Genomic DNA, 17,499 nt, shown 5'->3' with positions numbered 1-17,499 from the left:
AGACCGGATGGGGGAAAATCTGTCCCCATCATCTTGAGATGTAGATTCTGAGGCTGGCCCTGGATTTGCATACACCCACCGCCCAGCCCAGGGCTCCTGCACCCCAACAGGGCGGGGGAGCCCAGGGCCAGGAAGGGTTTGAAACAATTTATGATATCCGGGCTCCTTCGGCATATATTAGCGTCTACCTGGTTTCTTTAACATACACTTTGTTTTTCCAAAACCACAAACACAGTTGCTGGAATTTCATGTGGAAGTGCTTAAGGGGCGGGAAGTTAACACCTTTGTGATCCCTGCAGCCTGGCGTGGCCGCTCCACAAAGGCCTCTTTGTAGGGCTTTCTTGAAATGTTTTCTTAACATGCTCCAAGTAGTTTTAGGCAGGGAAGTAAAGTAAACAAGATGTTACCAAGATAAAAACACTTGTGAAAACAGAGCACTCCCCGGTTCCTTTCCCATAGAGCTCTTCACAGTTTTGAAAAGTAAAATTCACAGAGGAGAAATTTTAAAAAGGCAAGGACCAAGAAAACGTCTCCCCCGTCTGTGGCCTCGACCTGCAGAGGGGCCGAGTTCCGTCTCTGGGCATTTTCTCTCAACATTTTGCTGCAGGTCTTCTATCTGAGCTCGCACTGAATTTATTTTGGCTTTCATAAGTTATGTACATCTGACTAATATGCAAAGGAATTTCTGTTTGGTTTTGGCGTGGGGCTTTTCTCCATGAAAAATAGTCAAAAGAAAAAGAAAAACGTTCAAACAGAAGACTGAGCAAGGAGAGGAATTCTACTCCTATCACACAAGGAAAACTTTTCCGGGAGCCTGGGAGCCCAGCTCTGACGGGGAGCCCTGGCCGCAGGCTCTGGCCCTGGGTTCCACAGCAGGGCGGGGAGCAGGGAAGGGAAGGCACAGCTGGGGGGTGGGCAGGCGGGCAGCAGTCACCCTGCACAGAGCACCTGCCTCACTTGCGTGGCCTGCTCTGACTTCCTGATCTCACCTTCTAAGTCAGACACAGGGAAAGGTGCCCCTGCCAGGGGCCCACCCCCCACCTCGCCAAAGCATCTGGGAGCCTGAGCCTTTCAAATTCTTTTTTCCTTTAAGAAAAGGGCAGAATCGTGAATCCAGGTAGAGACTGAAAGGGAAGAAAATGAGGAATCAGCACCGAGGCCAGTGGGAGGATGTCATGAACCAGGAGCCAGGAGTGTCACGTCTGTCACCTCCCTGCAGCCGGCGGGGGGTGGGGGGCTTGTTTTTGTTTTGTGTTGTCCAAGGAGCCTGAGCAACTGCAGGGCTTGGGATTTCATGAGGGTTAGCTGAGCACCTGCTGCTCTCAGTCAGGCTAACAAACAGCAGCCACATGAGCAACGCACAGGAGGAGGAGGAGGCCCAAGGCGAAAACTGAAACTTGTTTTGAGAAGAAACAGGGACTGGTGTCTGCTGACGCTGATAAAGCCACCCTGCTGCCTCCAGGCAGGGTGACGGCATGGCTCTTTGTGGCATCTCTGAGATCAGGGGTCTGTGGCACCACTCACCTTGGGAACAGGCACTGCAGCTGATCGCAGGGAGGCGGAGTCTCTGTCTCTGTTCACCAGCAGGCAGGACAGTCCCTCCTCAGGTCTGCCCTGGAGGCTGGTGCCTCTCTGCCACCAGCCACACTGGACAGCTGCCTGGAGCTTGCTGAACAGGGGCTCTGAGCCCCACAGCGGGAGCTGCAGAAGTCTGTCCCTCCACCAGCAAACCAGGCACCCGAGACCCTGACGCACTGGGCTGGTGGGGAGGTGGCAGGGCCTGACTTATGGGGCTCCTCTGCTTGGGGTGAACCCAAGGACTGGAATCCAAACGAGCATGACCTGGAAAGCAGCGTCCAGGGGGCGTGAAACCACTCCCCACCAGAAGGACAGGGGACACCAAAATGTGGCCCTAAGTCAGACGTGAGCATACCGACCGAGGGGCACAGCCAGGCTCCCTCCTCACATGGCCTCTGTGGACCCCGAGGGAGCAGAGGACAGCGGATGAACAGAGGAATTGCCACCTTCGGAGCCTGGGGACACTGGCTATCCGCTTCCTCCTGGGAAAACACGTGCCATCCCTGGCCCTGAGGGACATGGCTGTATGGGACCATTCACAAATTGTACTAAAAAAGAAACGCCTCTTCTAGCCAGACACACAGTGATGCAGGCCCGCAATCCTGGCCACTTGGGAGGCTGAGGCAAGAGAAGCTCAAGTTGGAGGCCAGCCTCAGCAACTTAGTGAGACACTATCTCAAAATTTAATTTTTTTTTTTTTTTTTAACACTGGGAATATAGCTGAAGGACTGGGGTACAGGTCAGCGGTCAAGAGCCCATGAGTTCAATGTCCAGCACACTCAGAGAAAAGGTCTCTTCTGATCTCGTGACACAATGGTACTCTGCTGGGCCACAACCCCTCTCTAAATATAAGGCCAGAAACATGTGGGTATTTAAAATCATGCCTCGTTTAAAACACACCTGGGTAGGTAAGGAGAGCTGACGATCTTAGAGCTGACGATCTTAGAGCTGACGGGGCAGGCCAGACACTCCACGCAACATGCCCCTCAGTTCCAGCAGCCCCAAGAGGCCGTCCTGCCATGGCCTGTTGCACGCATGGAGGCTGAGGCTCAGGCCGCTGTCCCACACTCTGCGAGGAGCGCGTGGCTTGCTACTTCACTGCGTGTCTCTACACCCACTGCTTTCAGGAGAAGGCCAATGTTAAAATCCATAAAACACATAAAGCAGGGTCCATACCCCAGCTACGCTGCTGTGTGGAGATCTTGCCTCCGCCTCTCCCTGGCTGTGTGACCTTACAGAAACCACCTAACTCCTCTGTGCCTTGGTGTCCTTAGCCTGCACACTGGGAAGAGCGCTGCTGTCTGACCACAGTAAGGGCTACTACGAGGACTGAATGAGTTGACATTCGTGAAGGGCTTGGCACTGTCCCTGTGGTGCAGTGTCACTGAACCACAAAGTAATGCTAGAGGATGTAAAACGGCAGGGGGAGGGAAAAGGCAAACTCAAGGAGGGGAGACGCGTGGAGACCCTTCCGCAATCGCCCACCCGGCATCCCTGCAGGCAGGCTTCCACCGCCACTCACTGGTATCGGGCCCAGACGTCGCCCCTCACAGAAGCCACATGGTTTCTACTTGAGCCACGGGATCTGGCCCCACCCTGTAGCCCTTTGCAGGGGAAGAGAAAGCTGGTCTCACTACAAGGCCAGGCACAGCTGCAGGAGAGGCGCATCTGCAAGGCACGCACTCTCCCTGGCACTGAGCAAGAGCCTGAGTCTGGAGGCTCTGAATCTCAGGGCAGTCAAACCATGCTCTGGAGGGGCTGAGACCAGCCATGTGTAACTAAGGGAGGCACCGAGAACACGGTGCCTGCTACAGGGCTCTGCCTGCTCGCAGCAGCTCTGCCCTTCCCAGGGTGCCACACTGGTCTTAGCTTTCTGGAGCAGGGTCTCTGGTCCCTAGTCCCCTGCGGGCTCCCTAGGGTGAGCTGCTCCCTCTGCTCTGGAGGCGCAAGCCTGGGTACCACACCTCGAGTGACTCGTTCTGGACCAGTGGCACCCTGTGTTCTTCAGCTCCACTTGGAAAGGGTCCAAGAGTGAAGGGAACACAGAGCAAATAGAAAAACCAATACTCTAACAGCCCTCTGAAGCATCTGGATCCAGCCGCTCCTGAAGCGAGCAGCACTACTGGACTCCCTCGCTTACAGGAGCCAGTTATCACCCTCAACTTGTAGGCCTGGTTCTCCTTAAGACAATTCACGCTAGGTCTGTACGACCTGCAAACCAGTCTGTTCTGGAAAACACAAGTCAACAAATAAGCACCAGGACGCAGCCTAGCAGCCGTGGCCAGCTGACAGTGGGCACTGCAGCCACACTGAGCCAACAGGCCTGAGAACCTGCCATGCGAGACCAGGATGCGTGATTGACAGGTGGTCTCCAAGGCAAGACGGAGACCCCCAACGTCCCCAGAGGCAACAGGGACTTTCGCTCACAGCAATCAAGTGCAGGCCCTGTTCCAGTTACCCTGAGAAGCCTCCCTTTAGTACTAGGGCAGGTCTGAATTGCTGTCCCCTCCCTCCCTCTGTGGTCTCTCCCCACATCTGAATCTAGCTATCATCTTATCTTACACATCCACAGACACATACCTCCCATCTACAGATAGGCATCTCACGAGTGTCTGCACCTAGATCTCTTAATTGTCAGCTTGCGCAGTGGAGCATCTGGGCATTGCCAGGGCTAAATGTCTCCAACCAGTGACCCTGGAGCCTGGCATCCCCTTCCAGCTCTATGGTGGATCCAGGTCACGCAGCGATCCTTCAGCTCTAGGGACTTTGCAATAGTCAGTCATAAGGGGCATCAGGGAGATGTTCACCTGGGGTCAGTGCAGAGGAAGGACTTAGAACTCGGAAGGCTCTTCTGCCCAGTTCTTTCCTCTCCTTAGATAAATATAATTAGGCAAATGATCGGGAGATAGCAAAACAAAGATCTCATAATGATTGATTTATACCAGAAACAGAGCAGAGTATCCCCAATCTGAATGACAGTGACTGGTTTAAACAGAGCATCACAGCTCTCGATATTTAACGGCCATTTTGTTCTCTTTTTCCCCAGTAAAAATATTGGTTATTATTGCCTATGGTCATGCATAGGCTGGGTCCATTTGGACACCATTACACAGCACAGAGTATCATCTGATGCAACTCAGTCCTCACCCTTTGCCCTCTCCTTCCCCTCTCCCCTTCCCTACTCTAGTGGTTCTCCTTCCATTTATTTATAGTTTTTGAAAATTTGTGCTTTATAGATACGTGCACAACTCTCTAAAAGTAATTTTAGCACTTAAGTTTTCAATAACCACATGATGCTCCTGACGTGGAGGAGTCCAGCTGGGAGGCTATGAAGACGACTCACAGGCTTTATGCATTAGTCAAAAGACTGCCTTCACCAAAATGGCTCCCAGTGGCACTGGGTGTGCCTCTCAGGGGGCTTTATTGCAGTATTTGTATCCAGGTCCGAAGAGATAGACAGGGAGACTGTCGTCACCCTGTAAAGGCCACACCAATGGGCCCGCCTGTTTTCTTGCGGCCCACATGCGGGAGAAACGCGTCAGAGAAAGGATGGCCCCCCAACCCCCCTCTATGTCTGTAAGCTGCCGTGCACCCACAGAGGGGGGAGCAGCACAGGTGCCTCTGCCTGTGACAGAGGCACAAGTGTCCTTGTGCACACTAGGATATCGCCACACGATGGACACTGCACCCACACGGCCTTCAGCCTGCAGGTCAGTGGTGTTGTTCTGTGAGGTCAACAAGCAGGGCAGGCCTGTGGCTTAGACCAACATGGAAGGACCTTGGAGAGGCACCCAAGTGCAGAGAGCAGCCTCCCGCTGGGCCAAGACGCACCCACCGCTTCCCAACAGATCTGATGGAGCTCGTGGGAGTGAGCTGCAGAAGGGGGTCTTTGGGCATCCTCCCTGCGAGCCCCAGGAGCTGAACAATGGTCAACAGTAACATGGTTTAAAGGTAAGGAGCAGGTCAGCAGCACTCCCGACCTTACAAAGTCCTCTGCCTTATAGCAAAGAAGGGCCCAGTCGCCCGGGTACAGCGGACCAGCACAGACACCAGCTTTGTCGTCAAGCTAGCGTGTATGCCAGATGTGACCAGCACATGCAACTTAAATAAGAAGTGGAAACTAAAACATCGCAAATTAACAAACAACAACAAAAAAAATCACTGGCACTCTGAGAAATGGCTAAAGTCAGGCTCTTAGCAAGTGTCTCGCTGCCCTTGCCACATCTCCATCGGTTTCATCCACCCGCGGTTGGATTCTGTCACTGCTCCTGGGACCGTATGCGGGGCACATGAGCTTAGGGACCACTCTTGAACGGTGGCGTGGAGCCCCAGGTCCGCAAACCCGCGATAAGCCAAAGCGCGAGCATGGGCAGTGACGGCCACAGAAAGCCCAGCACAGAAAAGGACCTCTCTTACTTCAGAAACGACGGGAAGTCTTCACACACGGCCTCGCAGCCCGGCCACTTGCACACGCCGTGTCCATACAGAGGATGGCTGTGGGGATGCTCTTCGTGGGACAGGCTGAAAGGGAAGCACAAGGACAGGTGTGACTGTGCTGCGAGGAATGTCCTGCAGGAGAGGACATCAAGGACCAGAAACCCACACCCTGGGCGGATGTGACGGGCCTCTCTCTTTTCCCCTGGAACTTACTGATTCCACCTTGGTTTTTGAAAGCAACACGGAAGCTACAAGGGTTGGAACAACACACTCCATACCCCTTTAGACACGATCACAGACACACCAGGCACCCATAGGGTGGTGCGTGGCAGTGTACCACAGGCCCCTGGTGGAAGGCGAAGCCCTCCCTGGGGACGGAGGCTTCTCCACAAGCTGCAGCTCTCCAGCCCCGTGATTCTGTCTCCAACCCACAATAGGACAGTTTTCTTCCTTTCTTCTCCTGAAACTGCTTTCACATATTTTTTCACACATAGTCTTATTCAACAAAGTAAAGTACAAGTTAATAATTCACAATAATAAAAGTAAAAGAATTTAGCAAGAACAATCCATCCAAATACACGATCAGGTTTTAGAAAATAACCTGGCCGCTCCAGGAAGACCACACTGCTGCCGTTCCCGACCCAGGCGAGGGTGAGCAGGAAGGGGTTAAGGCTCCAGTGGGGCTCCAATCGATGCGTAATGATTTGGCCACCGGATCCAAGTCACGGGGTGCTTTGATCAGAGCCATGTGGTGCTTGGGGAGGGGGGTCTGTCGCACTCCACGATGAACCGTCTACTCTAATATTTTCTCCTAGGTCTCTGCATCCAGACTTCTTTCAGACAAATTATTTTTACAGTCGTTTCCATAACCTGAGATTCCATCAAACAGAAATGTAAAACTAACAGTGAGAGCCTCCTTCCCACCAGAGCACGCTCCCTCCACGGGGAGGGCGGCCGGGAACTCCTGGGCTGCCTCCCCTGACTTTGAACTTCAAGCACTGAGAATTACGATCTCCCTCTCTCTCCCTCTCTGTCTCCCTCTCTCCCTCTCTCTCTCTCTCACACACACACACACACACACACACACACACACACACACACACACTCCGGCCTGTGTTTTATGTTACCGTCAGGATGTGTATTCATATCTGTTATCGATCCACATCCTCAGAGCTCGGGTACACAACTGCCACTTGTCCCTGACTTCTGAGACAATTAATTCCCAGTGAGAGTGCAGGGAGCCCTTAGAACCAGGAGCATTCACAGTTAACACACAGGCACACAGAGCGGCACCTCAGCAAGGGTGATCAGGTCCCTCTATGGCTTCTTAATGATTCTCTGGGAAATCGAAGATAATTTGGAAAGAAGGATGAACTCTTTTGCCCTAAATTAGAAAGCACAGAACCAGAAGCAAAACTAAACAGAAAAATGGCATGTATAAGTCCAGGAAGGTGACCCTCTTGTGAGAACAGCCCGGGACCAGGGCACTCAGGTAGCAGTGTGTGACAGAGCCCCTGGAAGCATATTTGAGAAGCAGTCAAGCGGGTGGAGCTGCCCTAGCCCCAGAGAGAGCCGCAGCGCCTGTTGATGCTCAGTGCCAGGCTGGTGCATGAATAGAAAAGGATATAAAGCTGAATTTAAAACAGTTACTGAAAATACTAGAAATGAAGGAAAACGTCAACAGTTCTAGAATTCTCACATGTTATAAGAAAATCATTAACAAAACAAAAAAACACAAAATGTGTTTCTATCATAGTTTAAGATAAAAAGAAAAGCTCCAATCCTTAGTATTTTCCTCACCAACTTATACTAAGACTTTATGTATTTATTCTTACCATACTAGGGATTGAACCCAGGGCCTCGTGCATGCTAGGCAAGCACTCTACCACGGAGCTAGACCCCCAGCCCTTTACTAACATTTTTTAAATATTCTCATACTTTTTATAAGAGCTAATATATTCATTGGGCAAAATTGGGAAAAGACTAAAAAGAAAAAAACTACCCTATAACACACACATGCTTTCCATACACATTTGCATGGAGAATTACATTATTCTTTTCCATCTGACATACTTTTGTTACTAACTTCTCATGTTATTAACCAGTCTTGGAAAATGCTCTTAGTGATGGGTGAGAGTCCACCACCTTAGCTTCAGCTGAGAGCTCAAACTATGCAGTCGATCCTCCTGTCTCAGACTGTGCAGATCCCTCGTGATCCTTCAATCTGAGTGTGACACTAGAAACAACCTGCACCGGGCAACCCATGCCAGCGCACAACCACTCCACCAGGAGACCCGCTGTGGGAGCCGAACGTCCATTAAGGAGGGCTGCGATTCAGAACCCATGGTCCTCAGCAGCCCCACCGCAGTGCTTTGTGGGATTCTTCAACTCGGAAGCCAGGAGCCTAGTGGGAACCGCAGGGACCGTCACCAGCTAAGGATGGCTAAGGGCTACACAGTTGCACCTCCTGGGCGAGGTGGGACGTGTGCTGAGAATGACAGGAAGGGCGGTAATGCATTCCTGGGACATACCCTGGGCACGTCCTGCTTTTGGGGCAACTTATTTTTGGTGTTGGGGATGGAAGCCAGGGTGCTTGACCACTGAGCAAATCTCCAGCCCTTATAATTCTTTTTTTATTTTTTTGAGACAGGATTGACTTAATCTTTGTTGTTGCAATGCTTTAATAAAAAAAGTCATTGGGTTCTCTTTGGCAAAACCAGGCACAAATGGATGGTGGATTTATTTGTCTGAAGGCTCCAAGGCCCCAGTAAAAACTACTCTCCTCTAGGAAGTTCCGTCTACTTCCACTTGGTGTCATGACCTCAAAGGACAGAGGAGAAACCACCAGGACCATGCAAGGACAGCCAGGGACATCCAAAGGCGAAAGAAACTCAGCCCCCTGCCACGCGAGACCCCACTGACTGACTCAGGAGGCCTCGTGCATGACGGCCGTTGTGATGGCGCATCTGTATTCTCCAAAGCCCACGCGGTGCCCAGCTGGTGAAGACAGTGCCCCTGCCCACCCAGCCCTCACCTCCCCGTGAAGCCTCGGCGCCAACATCCGGCTTCCACTCTGCCTCTCTTCTAACCGACCACTACCAGCAAAAAGGGAAACACCACGCACACTGCTGTCACTTCCTTTTCAGACAGACGTCAATGTCACCAAGGTCTTTCAAATACCTGTGACTGAGATGAAGGGCGTCTGGAGCAGGTCTTTGGGAGGAAAGAGGAGGCTGGCAGGGCCCTCAGGGGCATCCCTGGAAAAGACGGGGCCATACCAGACGTGGTGGCCTCTGGGGCTGGAGGCGGACTGTTCACCGTGTCCTGATTTGTGCCTTCTCAAGTTTCTATTTTGTGCTTTAAAGGAAAGCACGTAAGTGTTAGCTCCTTACACACCCGTGTGGGCACAGTGGAGAAAACTTGCGGGCCGGGTAGGACCTGACGTCAGCCCGCCAAGGGCTGTGCAGAGGTGCTGGGGAAGCCTCCCAGGCTGCAGGGGGGCTGGACGCGACCACAGAGCACTCTGGACGGGCGCTTTCATGTCTCCTCTAGGAGGAGGAACAAGCCTCGGTGTTCTCACTGCCTCGTGGCTCAGAAGGGACAAGAAGAGACATAGAAACTGAGGACAACAAGGTCTCTAACTCAAATGAATCAGAATTCCTTGCACAGGATGAGCCACGGTGGCCACTGACGACTCCAGCACTGAGGGGAGGCGGGTCTGGAGCCTCGGCTGAGTCGTCAGCTGTGCTCTGGCTCCCGGGCTGCTGGCTCCAGCACACGTGAAGGCCCGCTCGGCTCTGAAGGGATCTGGTCACGCCTGCCCCACAGGTGAACTCTAAAACATCAAGGGCCAATGACTTAATAATGTGATTTTTTTTTTCCAGGTGACTCCTAGGGTGGATATTCCTAGATGTAAAGATCACTGTCCATCTCCGCAGACTCAGCACCTCACACAGAGCACAGGCTTGATGGACGTCAGGAAGATTCGTGAAGACAGACAACGAATACATCGCTCTGTTTAATTTCTGTGCCAACATATTCTCAATTATTATGCAAAGCTACAGAAGATACCAGACACTTCCTATTATCTATCTGGACCTTATGAAATAGATACAGTGCGCTCAAGAAAAAGCAGTTGACTTGAGTTTTCTTGATCATCCTTGATCTGTGGAGTCAACGTGATCGTAACACAAGGAGAGTGACAGTGTTCCGATGAGAAGATCCGGTGGGCCCCAGGAGGCAGGACTCCACGTCAGCACGCCAACGCCACCAATGCGGTGGGTGCACAGTGTCACCCTCGAGGACACCTCCCTTTACTCTCCACACAGAAGCACGGGCCACAGCCCTCCCTCCAGCACTGGCCTGGGCCTCACAGATCTTCCAGAACAAGGGTGGTTCCACCTGGTCGGCTCAATTGCTGCCCCCCAAGTTTTCTCCCTAACCAAATCTTCCAACTAGAATCATTACGTCAACCCGGACAACTTCTCACTTCTGGGGACAGACGTCTCTAGCAACACTCAAAGTCCTATAAGATAGATCCCCCTGAGTGCCCAAGGGAAGAGGAGGAACCTTTGAAGGACACAGAAAATCTAGACCTGGCCGTAGCCCGAGACATTTCTGCCAACTTGAATGCCAATGTCCCTTCACCTGAAGCCACATCCTGAGCTCTCCCGTGCAATGTCCCATGACCCCAGGCCTGCCTTCAAATCTTCCCCTAATTTGTTTTCTACTCTTCCCAAATTTGCCTATTTTCTTCCTCATGACACGTCTCATTCACCTGTGGCAGAAGGTGACATACTGTGCCCAGTACTGAGGCCCATGCCAGAATCAGGAGCTGTGCTTCCAGGCCACAGCAGTTACCCGACAAATCAAGTCACGGAACGTCAATCTTCTCCAATCGCTCAAAGTTGCGGGACCCTCTGTTCCTCCTTTAAGTCCCACTGAATTATACTTCATACACCACACAGTCCACACACCCGAAGGGTCTCCTTCAATGGTTTCGAGTATGTTCCTCGAGTCGTGTGACCATCGTCACAACCTAATTTGAGAATACTTTTATTACTCTCCCAAACACATCTGGGACCTTCCAGCAGTCACCCCTTTCCCCCAAACATCCACCCCTGCCAATCACAACTCTACCTCCCATCTCCAGAGACCTGTCCTGTGAACAGTGCGCTACGGGCTGGCCTGTGCTCAGTTCTTTGGGGTCTGTATTTGGAATACGGGCCTGTGTGGTGATCCGAGGGGAACACAGGCCATGCTCCAACAGGTCTGCCTTTCAGATAGGCCCAGCGCTATGGTCAGGGTTCCCACTCCTGCGCATCCTTGTCCACACTGGCGATGTGGCTCCAGCCAGCCTCGTGGATGGGAAGGGCTCCTCCTCCAGGGGGCATTTCCCCGGCAGTCAACAGCACTGACCCACCTTCATGTGCTCACTGGCCATTGTTTTAGCTTCTTCAGAGAAATGTCTGTTCAAATGTCTGTCCTGTCGTTTAACTGGGCTGTCCCTTTATCGCCGAGTTGCAAAACATGTTGACACCTATGTTTTCTGGATTCAAATCTAGCGTCAGTCCACACTTTGCCAAGAGTCACTGCATCTCTCAGTCTCCACGGTGTGCTTGGAAGCACTGGGTTTTCATTACAACGAAGTCCGAGTTATCTGTTTTTTCTTTGCCCTTGTGCTTTTGTTGTTATATCTAAGAAAATATCGCCCAGCCCAGGCGACTTGGGAGTGGGTCCTCGTTTTTCCCAGGGTATAGCTTCGGCTCTCACATTTAGGCGCACTGTCCACTTGGAGCTAATGTCTGCGTGTGATGTCAGGAAAGGGAGCTGGCTGCTTCTGCAGAATGCTGTTCCCCACCACCTGATGGAAACACTTTGTAACCCAACAAACACTCGGCTGCCTGTGTTAAGAACCAGCTGAATATAACAACGGGAGACTTCTTCAAATTCTCATTTTCTTTTGATTTTCCAACACACTGTTGTTCTTATTCTCAAAAACATTTATTAATCACGAAACCATTTTTTGAAATTAAACCGTGACTTCTGATATTTGATGGGTGGGGCAGAGATAACTTTTCCATAGACTTAAAACCTTAGCAGCTGAACTTCTTGAAGATGAGTGCCTAGGGGAAAGTCTTTCCCAGGTCCCGTGAACCACTCGTATGCCGGAGATGCTTCTAGAACGAACCCTGTGGAGCGCAACCTCCCATTCTCTCAGGGGCGGGATTTATGTCTAGAAGGGCTGGGGCTCAGCAGGTGAAGACCTCACTTGTCATTAGAGCTATCTATGCTCACACCAGGAGCACGTGGGTCCCCGCCCTGCCCTCTATCTGCCCATCTGCAAGGGAAGGTGCCCCTCCCAGGAAGCACCTCCACACACTTCTGCCAAGGACGTGCAATGCAGCGGGTACAAGTGGCCCACCTGCTCACAGGTAGGCCATGAACACAGGTAGGGCACGAGTGGGTCCTGGCTGCGGGGATGGACTGGGCGGCACCATCCTCCACAGCTGCCACGCTCCTCCGGTCCACCCCACCCCACCCCACCCCACCCCACCCCAAGGCCCACTTCATAGCTCCCCTGAAGTAGGGGTTGTCCTGCCTCTCTCCCTACTACCACCTTCTTTGTTCCCACCACTGAGGACTGTCGTAGAGCCAGCCAACACTGACCAGAGACCGGCACCAGGCTGACCCCCACTGCTCATGGCCCCGTGTCTGTCCTTGTCCTCATCCTTGGTCTCGTGTCCGTGAGCACATGCTTCTCAACAACGGCGAGAGGCACAGGGTCCTCCCTCTCAGATCCGTCACGCCCACGCGCTGGTCCGCCTGGCAGAGGGATGCGCCCTCCCGGCCCCACAGGCAGCTCAGCCCCAGAGCCGAGCTGCACCGACTGACCACACCACCACCGGGTCCAGGAGGTCACGCTGTCCTGAAGCTCTTCCGCTAATCCACTCAATGCCCCAGTGGCCAGAAGGAAGACCCTGCTTCTCTTCTCTCCTCTTTACAGGCCTGCTCCTCGGCCACCGGGTCCGGCCCAGTGAGACCCAAGTGCAGGGCAGGAGCTTCTCGGGGCTGAAGATGGAAACAGGAATCTGAGAGCATTCCCACCATGAGGCTGTGCCGGACTCCAGTTTTCAAATCAGATAAACCGACAGCAGAATTCTGCGAATAAACCTGAGTGTCGGAACAGGCTCAGCCACACGTGACGACCCCAGCCAGATGTGATGTCCCCAGCCAGACGAGACGGCTCCTCACAGAGGACCCCAGGAAGAAGAGAGGGTGGTCTGGCCACTGTGACAGACAGGGCTCCTGCAACCCCCAGCGCCCCCTTCCACCTCAGAGTTCTTTCTGTTTTTCATACTATCCCCATCTCCTCAAAATCAGCTGGAGTCCAAGTGTGGCCTCGTGGAGAAGAGAAAAGGACAGGCTGAGCGCCCTCCAGTCCCCACATGGAGCATGGGGAAGGGCAGTCTCACATCTGCCTGAGCAGCAGAGGAGGACCAGGGACGTGGGCCTCCCACCTGTTCTCCTGACCTTCTCCCCAGCTGTCGGGAGGACTCTGCTAGGAGCAGAGGGGCTTCTCACTGCACCCCAGAGCTGGCCCACAGCGTGGACGTGACTTCTCACGCGCACACACACACATACTCGGGTACACACGTGTACTACGTGTTCCTTCAGCAGTTTCCCGAGCTCGCCTGCCTCACGGTCCTACCACCAAGACAAGGGTGTCTCACCAACCCTGTTGAGGGCTGCCTGAGGGAGCGCAGGCGCCCGCCCCCACACACCGGGTCTCCCCCTCTCCCAGGCAGGGAATCCTTGACTCTCCTTCCCCAGAACGCTCATCATCTCAATTTTCTGCTGCTTTTCAAATCATGTTTAATTAGAGGATTTCACATTCCCTTGTGATATGATATTCATGAGTAAAACTTGCAATTGGAGTGACTGTGAATTAGTCTATTAAGTGCCACATTTGTGCTTTTAAACAATGATGGAGATTATTGTTATTATCTGCTCTCAATATTGTGCTTGGAGATGTGAGGACTACCTTAACTAACTCCACATCTGAAACGCAGGCTATTAACCACTGATGGCCAGCGCCCTTCTTTTTTATCCTCCTCCCCTTTGTTGAATTGTAAATCATCCCAAAAGGAACACAGGGTGCTGTTCTGCAGCCGTCCTGCGGGCAACGGCCCAGTGGTGGTGCGGGGCGTTGGACCAGTCTGAGAAGCACGCCCTTGGCTTACCGAATTAGGGACTCGTGCATCTTGGGGGAAAGTCGACCACAATGTCAGAATCGTGACTTCTCAGTCGCAGCTTCTTACGAAATCTATCCACTAAAACATTAAGAACGTAGTAGCCGTGAGTACATGCAGAGGACGGCAGGAAGGATCCGAGAACGCAGACGGGGCCTGTGAGACGTGTCTGCGCTGAGGGCGAGGCCTCCCTGCTGCCGATGTCCCTGGAGCAGTGCTTCTCAAACTTTCCCCTGCCTGGGGAACTTCGACGGACAGCTTCTCGCTCTGTAGTCTGGGGCAGGGCCCAAGATGGCATCCCAAGTTCCTGGGAGGCCGTGCTGTAGCACCAGGACCAGAATGCGAGTACCACGGATCTCAGAGGGCTCCTTTAACGTGTCTCCCGAGACACAGCTGTGCTGAAGGACCTTCTCAGGAGGCGTCCCTTCCATGAATTCTGGGTGGAAAGGCGAGGAGCAGAGGAGACCCACCAAGCAACGCCACCAAGCATCGGCTGTGGCCCTTTTGGCTCCTGTCTGGCTTTTCAAAAATACCTACATGTGACAAAGCAAGAAAGGCCACCTTCCACTCCTGCCTACTGAACGCCCACTTCACATCAGCCAGGGGGTGCCCGGGGACGCGGTCAGTCAGCAGTGTTGCGCACCGGGTATCACACCACTCAGGACTATCCCCGCACGGAGGGCTCACCTGCGGGTGGACAGCTCTCAACACCTCCTGGTCCCCACACCCTAGGTCGGCTTTCAGAACCCTGTGCCTGAGCCTGTTCCCATCCCTCAACCAGGAAGCAGAGGACACGTGTGGAAAACAGTCGTAGACCAACTTTGTGGGAAGGTAAGTGATAGCTTTGGATTTTCCTAGGGTTTCCACGCGCTACGGAAGTTAGCATGGGCTATGTCATCTGCCAGAAGCAAAGCGGTGGATGTGAAGGCCAGGTGGGACAGCAAAGGGCCAGGTGAGCGGGCATGGTATGGTCAGTCCAGGCCCCTCCCCTCTCAAAATGGTGAGGCCCATCGCAGCACCCAACTCCAGATGTGCCCTCAAGGTTGTCCCCCCACCCCCTGTCAAGTGGGGGAAGAATGCCCGTTTTTAAAGATGAACAGAATTTTAAAGATGTATTAGAAAAAAGGAGGCTGAGCATGTCCTACCTCTGGTTTCACAGATGCCACTTTACAGGATGAGGCTCAATTTACTAGATTTTAAAAAGCGACTTGCTTTAAAGAAAATGCTACAAATAACTGCACGGCGGACACGGCACACCTCAGGACAGTGGGGCCCCGATCCCAGCACAGAGGAGGTCGGAGAAACCTCCAGACCTCCGGAGGCCAGAGGCCCCTCGATGAACACCTCATGTGAACGCTCGTGAGGAGGGAGGACTTCTGGGACTCAGACCCACACAGGCCCAATGACACAGGGCAGCGCTTCCAGTGCCCTTAAGACCTGACCTTATCACTCAGGATCAAGGGGCGTCTGGTGTGGGGACCATCTAGGTGACTCGTAAGTGGCTGCCTTACAAAGGCTAGGAACCCTAGGCCAGGTGGCAGGCCCTGACGTCACGCTCACCACCAGCCCCATCACCAGCATGCCCCAGCTCCCAGCTGCACTGGGCAAAACACACCACCGCGTTCCCAATGTCTGCAGTGTGGCCTGGCAGGATGGTGCGCAGAGACCTGGGGCGTCGAGTGGGCCACAGCACAGTCTCGCAGGGACCAAGTCTCGCAGTTAGGAAGGCGGCCTGACATCTGACACCAGCAAGGTGACACCCTGCGGCCAGGGCTCTCCACTTCCTGCATTAACACTGGGTCTTGCTAAGAAACCAAAAGGGCTCTCAGAGACTTGGGCAGCAACTGTCAATGCAGATACACGGACAATGATCCAAAGTCATTAACGTGTGGGTCAGTGTGTCTGCGCTGGTGTGTCACAGGCCAGCCACCACCTTGTCCACAGGTTCTGGTACATTAAGGACCCAGAAAAACAAAGAGCACCTGTAACATTTCCAACGCGAGTTCCTCTGAGCTCCTCCTCCACCACGCACTACGGAAGTCAGCATGGGCTACGTCACCCACCAGAAGCAAAGCAGTGGATGTGAAGGGCAGGTGGGACAGCAAAGGGCCGGGTGAGCTGAGGACACAAGCCACCCACTCAGATCAGGCTCCTGTGCCCCCCGGGTCCCTCCTGACTTCCTGTGAGCCCTTTGATTTCTCTTCCTGCAGATGCTTCCGTTATGTCCACTGGGGTAGACGCTCCCCACCTTTAACTTGCTGTTCAATTTTATTAAACACCCGTTTAGTGATACGCACCACGGCGGGTTCCGAGGTCAGAACCTCCAAACGAGGGCGCACACAATTCATGAGTGAGTAGGACACGTCGATTCCTCTATGTGCGTGTGCTAACGCAGCTTTCAAACGTACAGATACACGTGTGTATGTGCAGGCGTGTTCCTCACCGCCAGCTGCTGGTTTTTTTTAATACAGGTAAGACACTGGGACGTGCACACGCGTGATCACATAGTCTGATGGGACGCACTTTCCAGCTTCTGTGCTGATGGAGATGAACACTGAAGAGTTTGGGGTCACCTGCATCGACTGTGAGGGAACGGGTGCTCGTCCTCGGATGACGGAGCTCTGCCCGATTCCGCAGCTGGGGACACAGGGCTACTGAACAGGTGACTGGACATCAAAGCTGCGATATTTGATCTGGGCCTTGAAGTATCAGTAGGAGCCCAGCTGCTGAGAGGGACAGAACAAGGACAGAGGCCTGGAGCACAACAGACCCAGAGAAGAAATCCAGAGAGAAGAGGCGCCAGCAACTGCGAGTGACTCGCAGGCCAGGAACGAGGGAGTCCCCGCTGGGCCACACTCTTGAGACACTTTTGTCTTTCAAACAACTAAGGACGCGTCTGGGCACTGAAACCCCGATATTCGTAAATAATCCCAATCTGGATGGCTTCTCTGTCCCTCTGACCTTCAGAAGGGATGAATGGGGGTGCACAGGACAGCACTTGGGAAGCTCAAACGTCCCGTCAGGGCAGCGCAGTGGTTTCAATGTGCAGTCCCTGGGGGCCTGCTGAGGAGGAGCACCTGCTAGCCCACCCTGACTCACCGAGTCCGAAGCCCCGGGGTCGGGCCCAGCAGCCTGGGCTGCAGCCAGTCCCCCAGGTGACCCAACGCAGGTGAAGGCCGAGACCCAACCTCACCAGAAGCCAAACGGTCTCCCGTTTAGAGCATCTACAGGT

The 17,499-nt window shown here is 53.3% G+C and overlaps 1 protein-coding gene across 10 annotated transcripts in view; it reads right to left on the bottom strand.

Annotated features, from left to right (window-relative positions):
* The window catches only part of Foxp1 (forkhead box P1), a 528,005-nt gene that overhangs the window by 40,767 nt on the left and 469,739 nt on the right, over positions 1 to 17,499 (bottom strand). For all 10 annotated transcript variants that reach the window (XM_046425582.2, XM_046425581.2, XM_046425575.2 and 7 more), the window contains one exon: positions 5,995 to 6,099. In XM_046425582.2, coding sequence (XP_046281538.1) covers positions 5,995 to 6,099 — 105 coding nt within the window. The remainder of the gene's footprint in view (positions 1 to 5,994; positions 6,100 to 17,499) is intronic.

The sequence above is a fragment of the Marmota monax genome, unplaced genomic scaffold, assembly GCF_021218885.2.
Source record: "Marmota monax isolate L192 unplaced genomic scaffold, Marmota_monax_Labrador192_F-V1.1 WCK01_AAM20220418_F8-fsc00028, whole genome shotgun sequence".
NCBI classification, from domain to species: Eukaryota; Metazoa; Chordata; class Mammalia; order Rodentia; family Sciuridae; genus Marmota; species Marmota monax.
The sequence above is the reverse complement of the archived record's forward strand: the minus strand, read 5'-3'. Positions and strand labels throughout refer to the sequence as shown.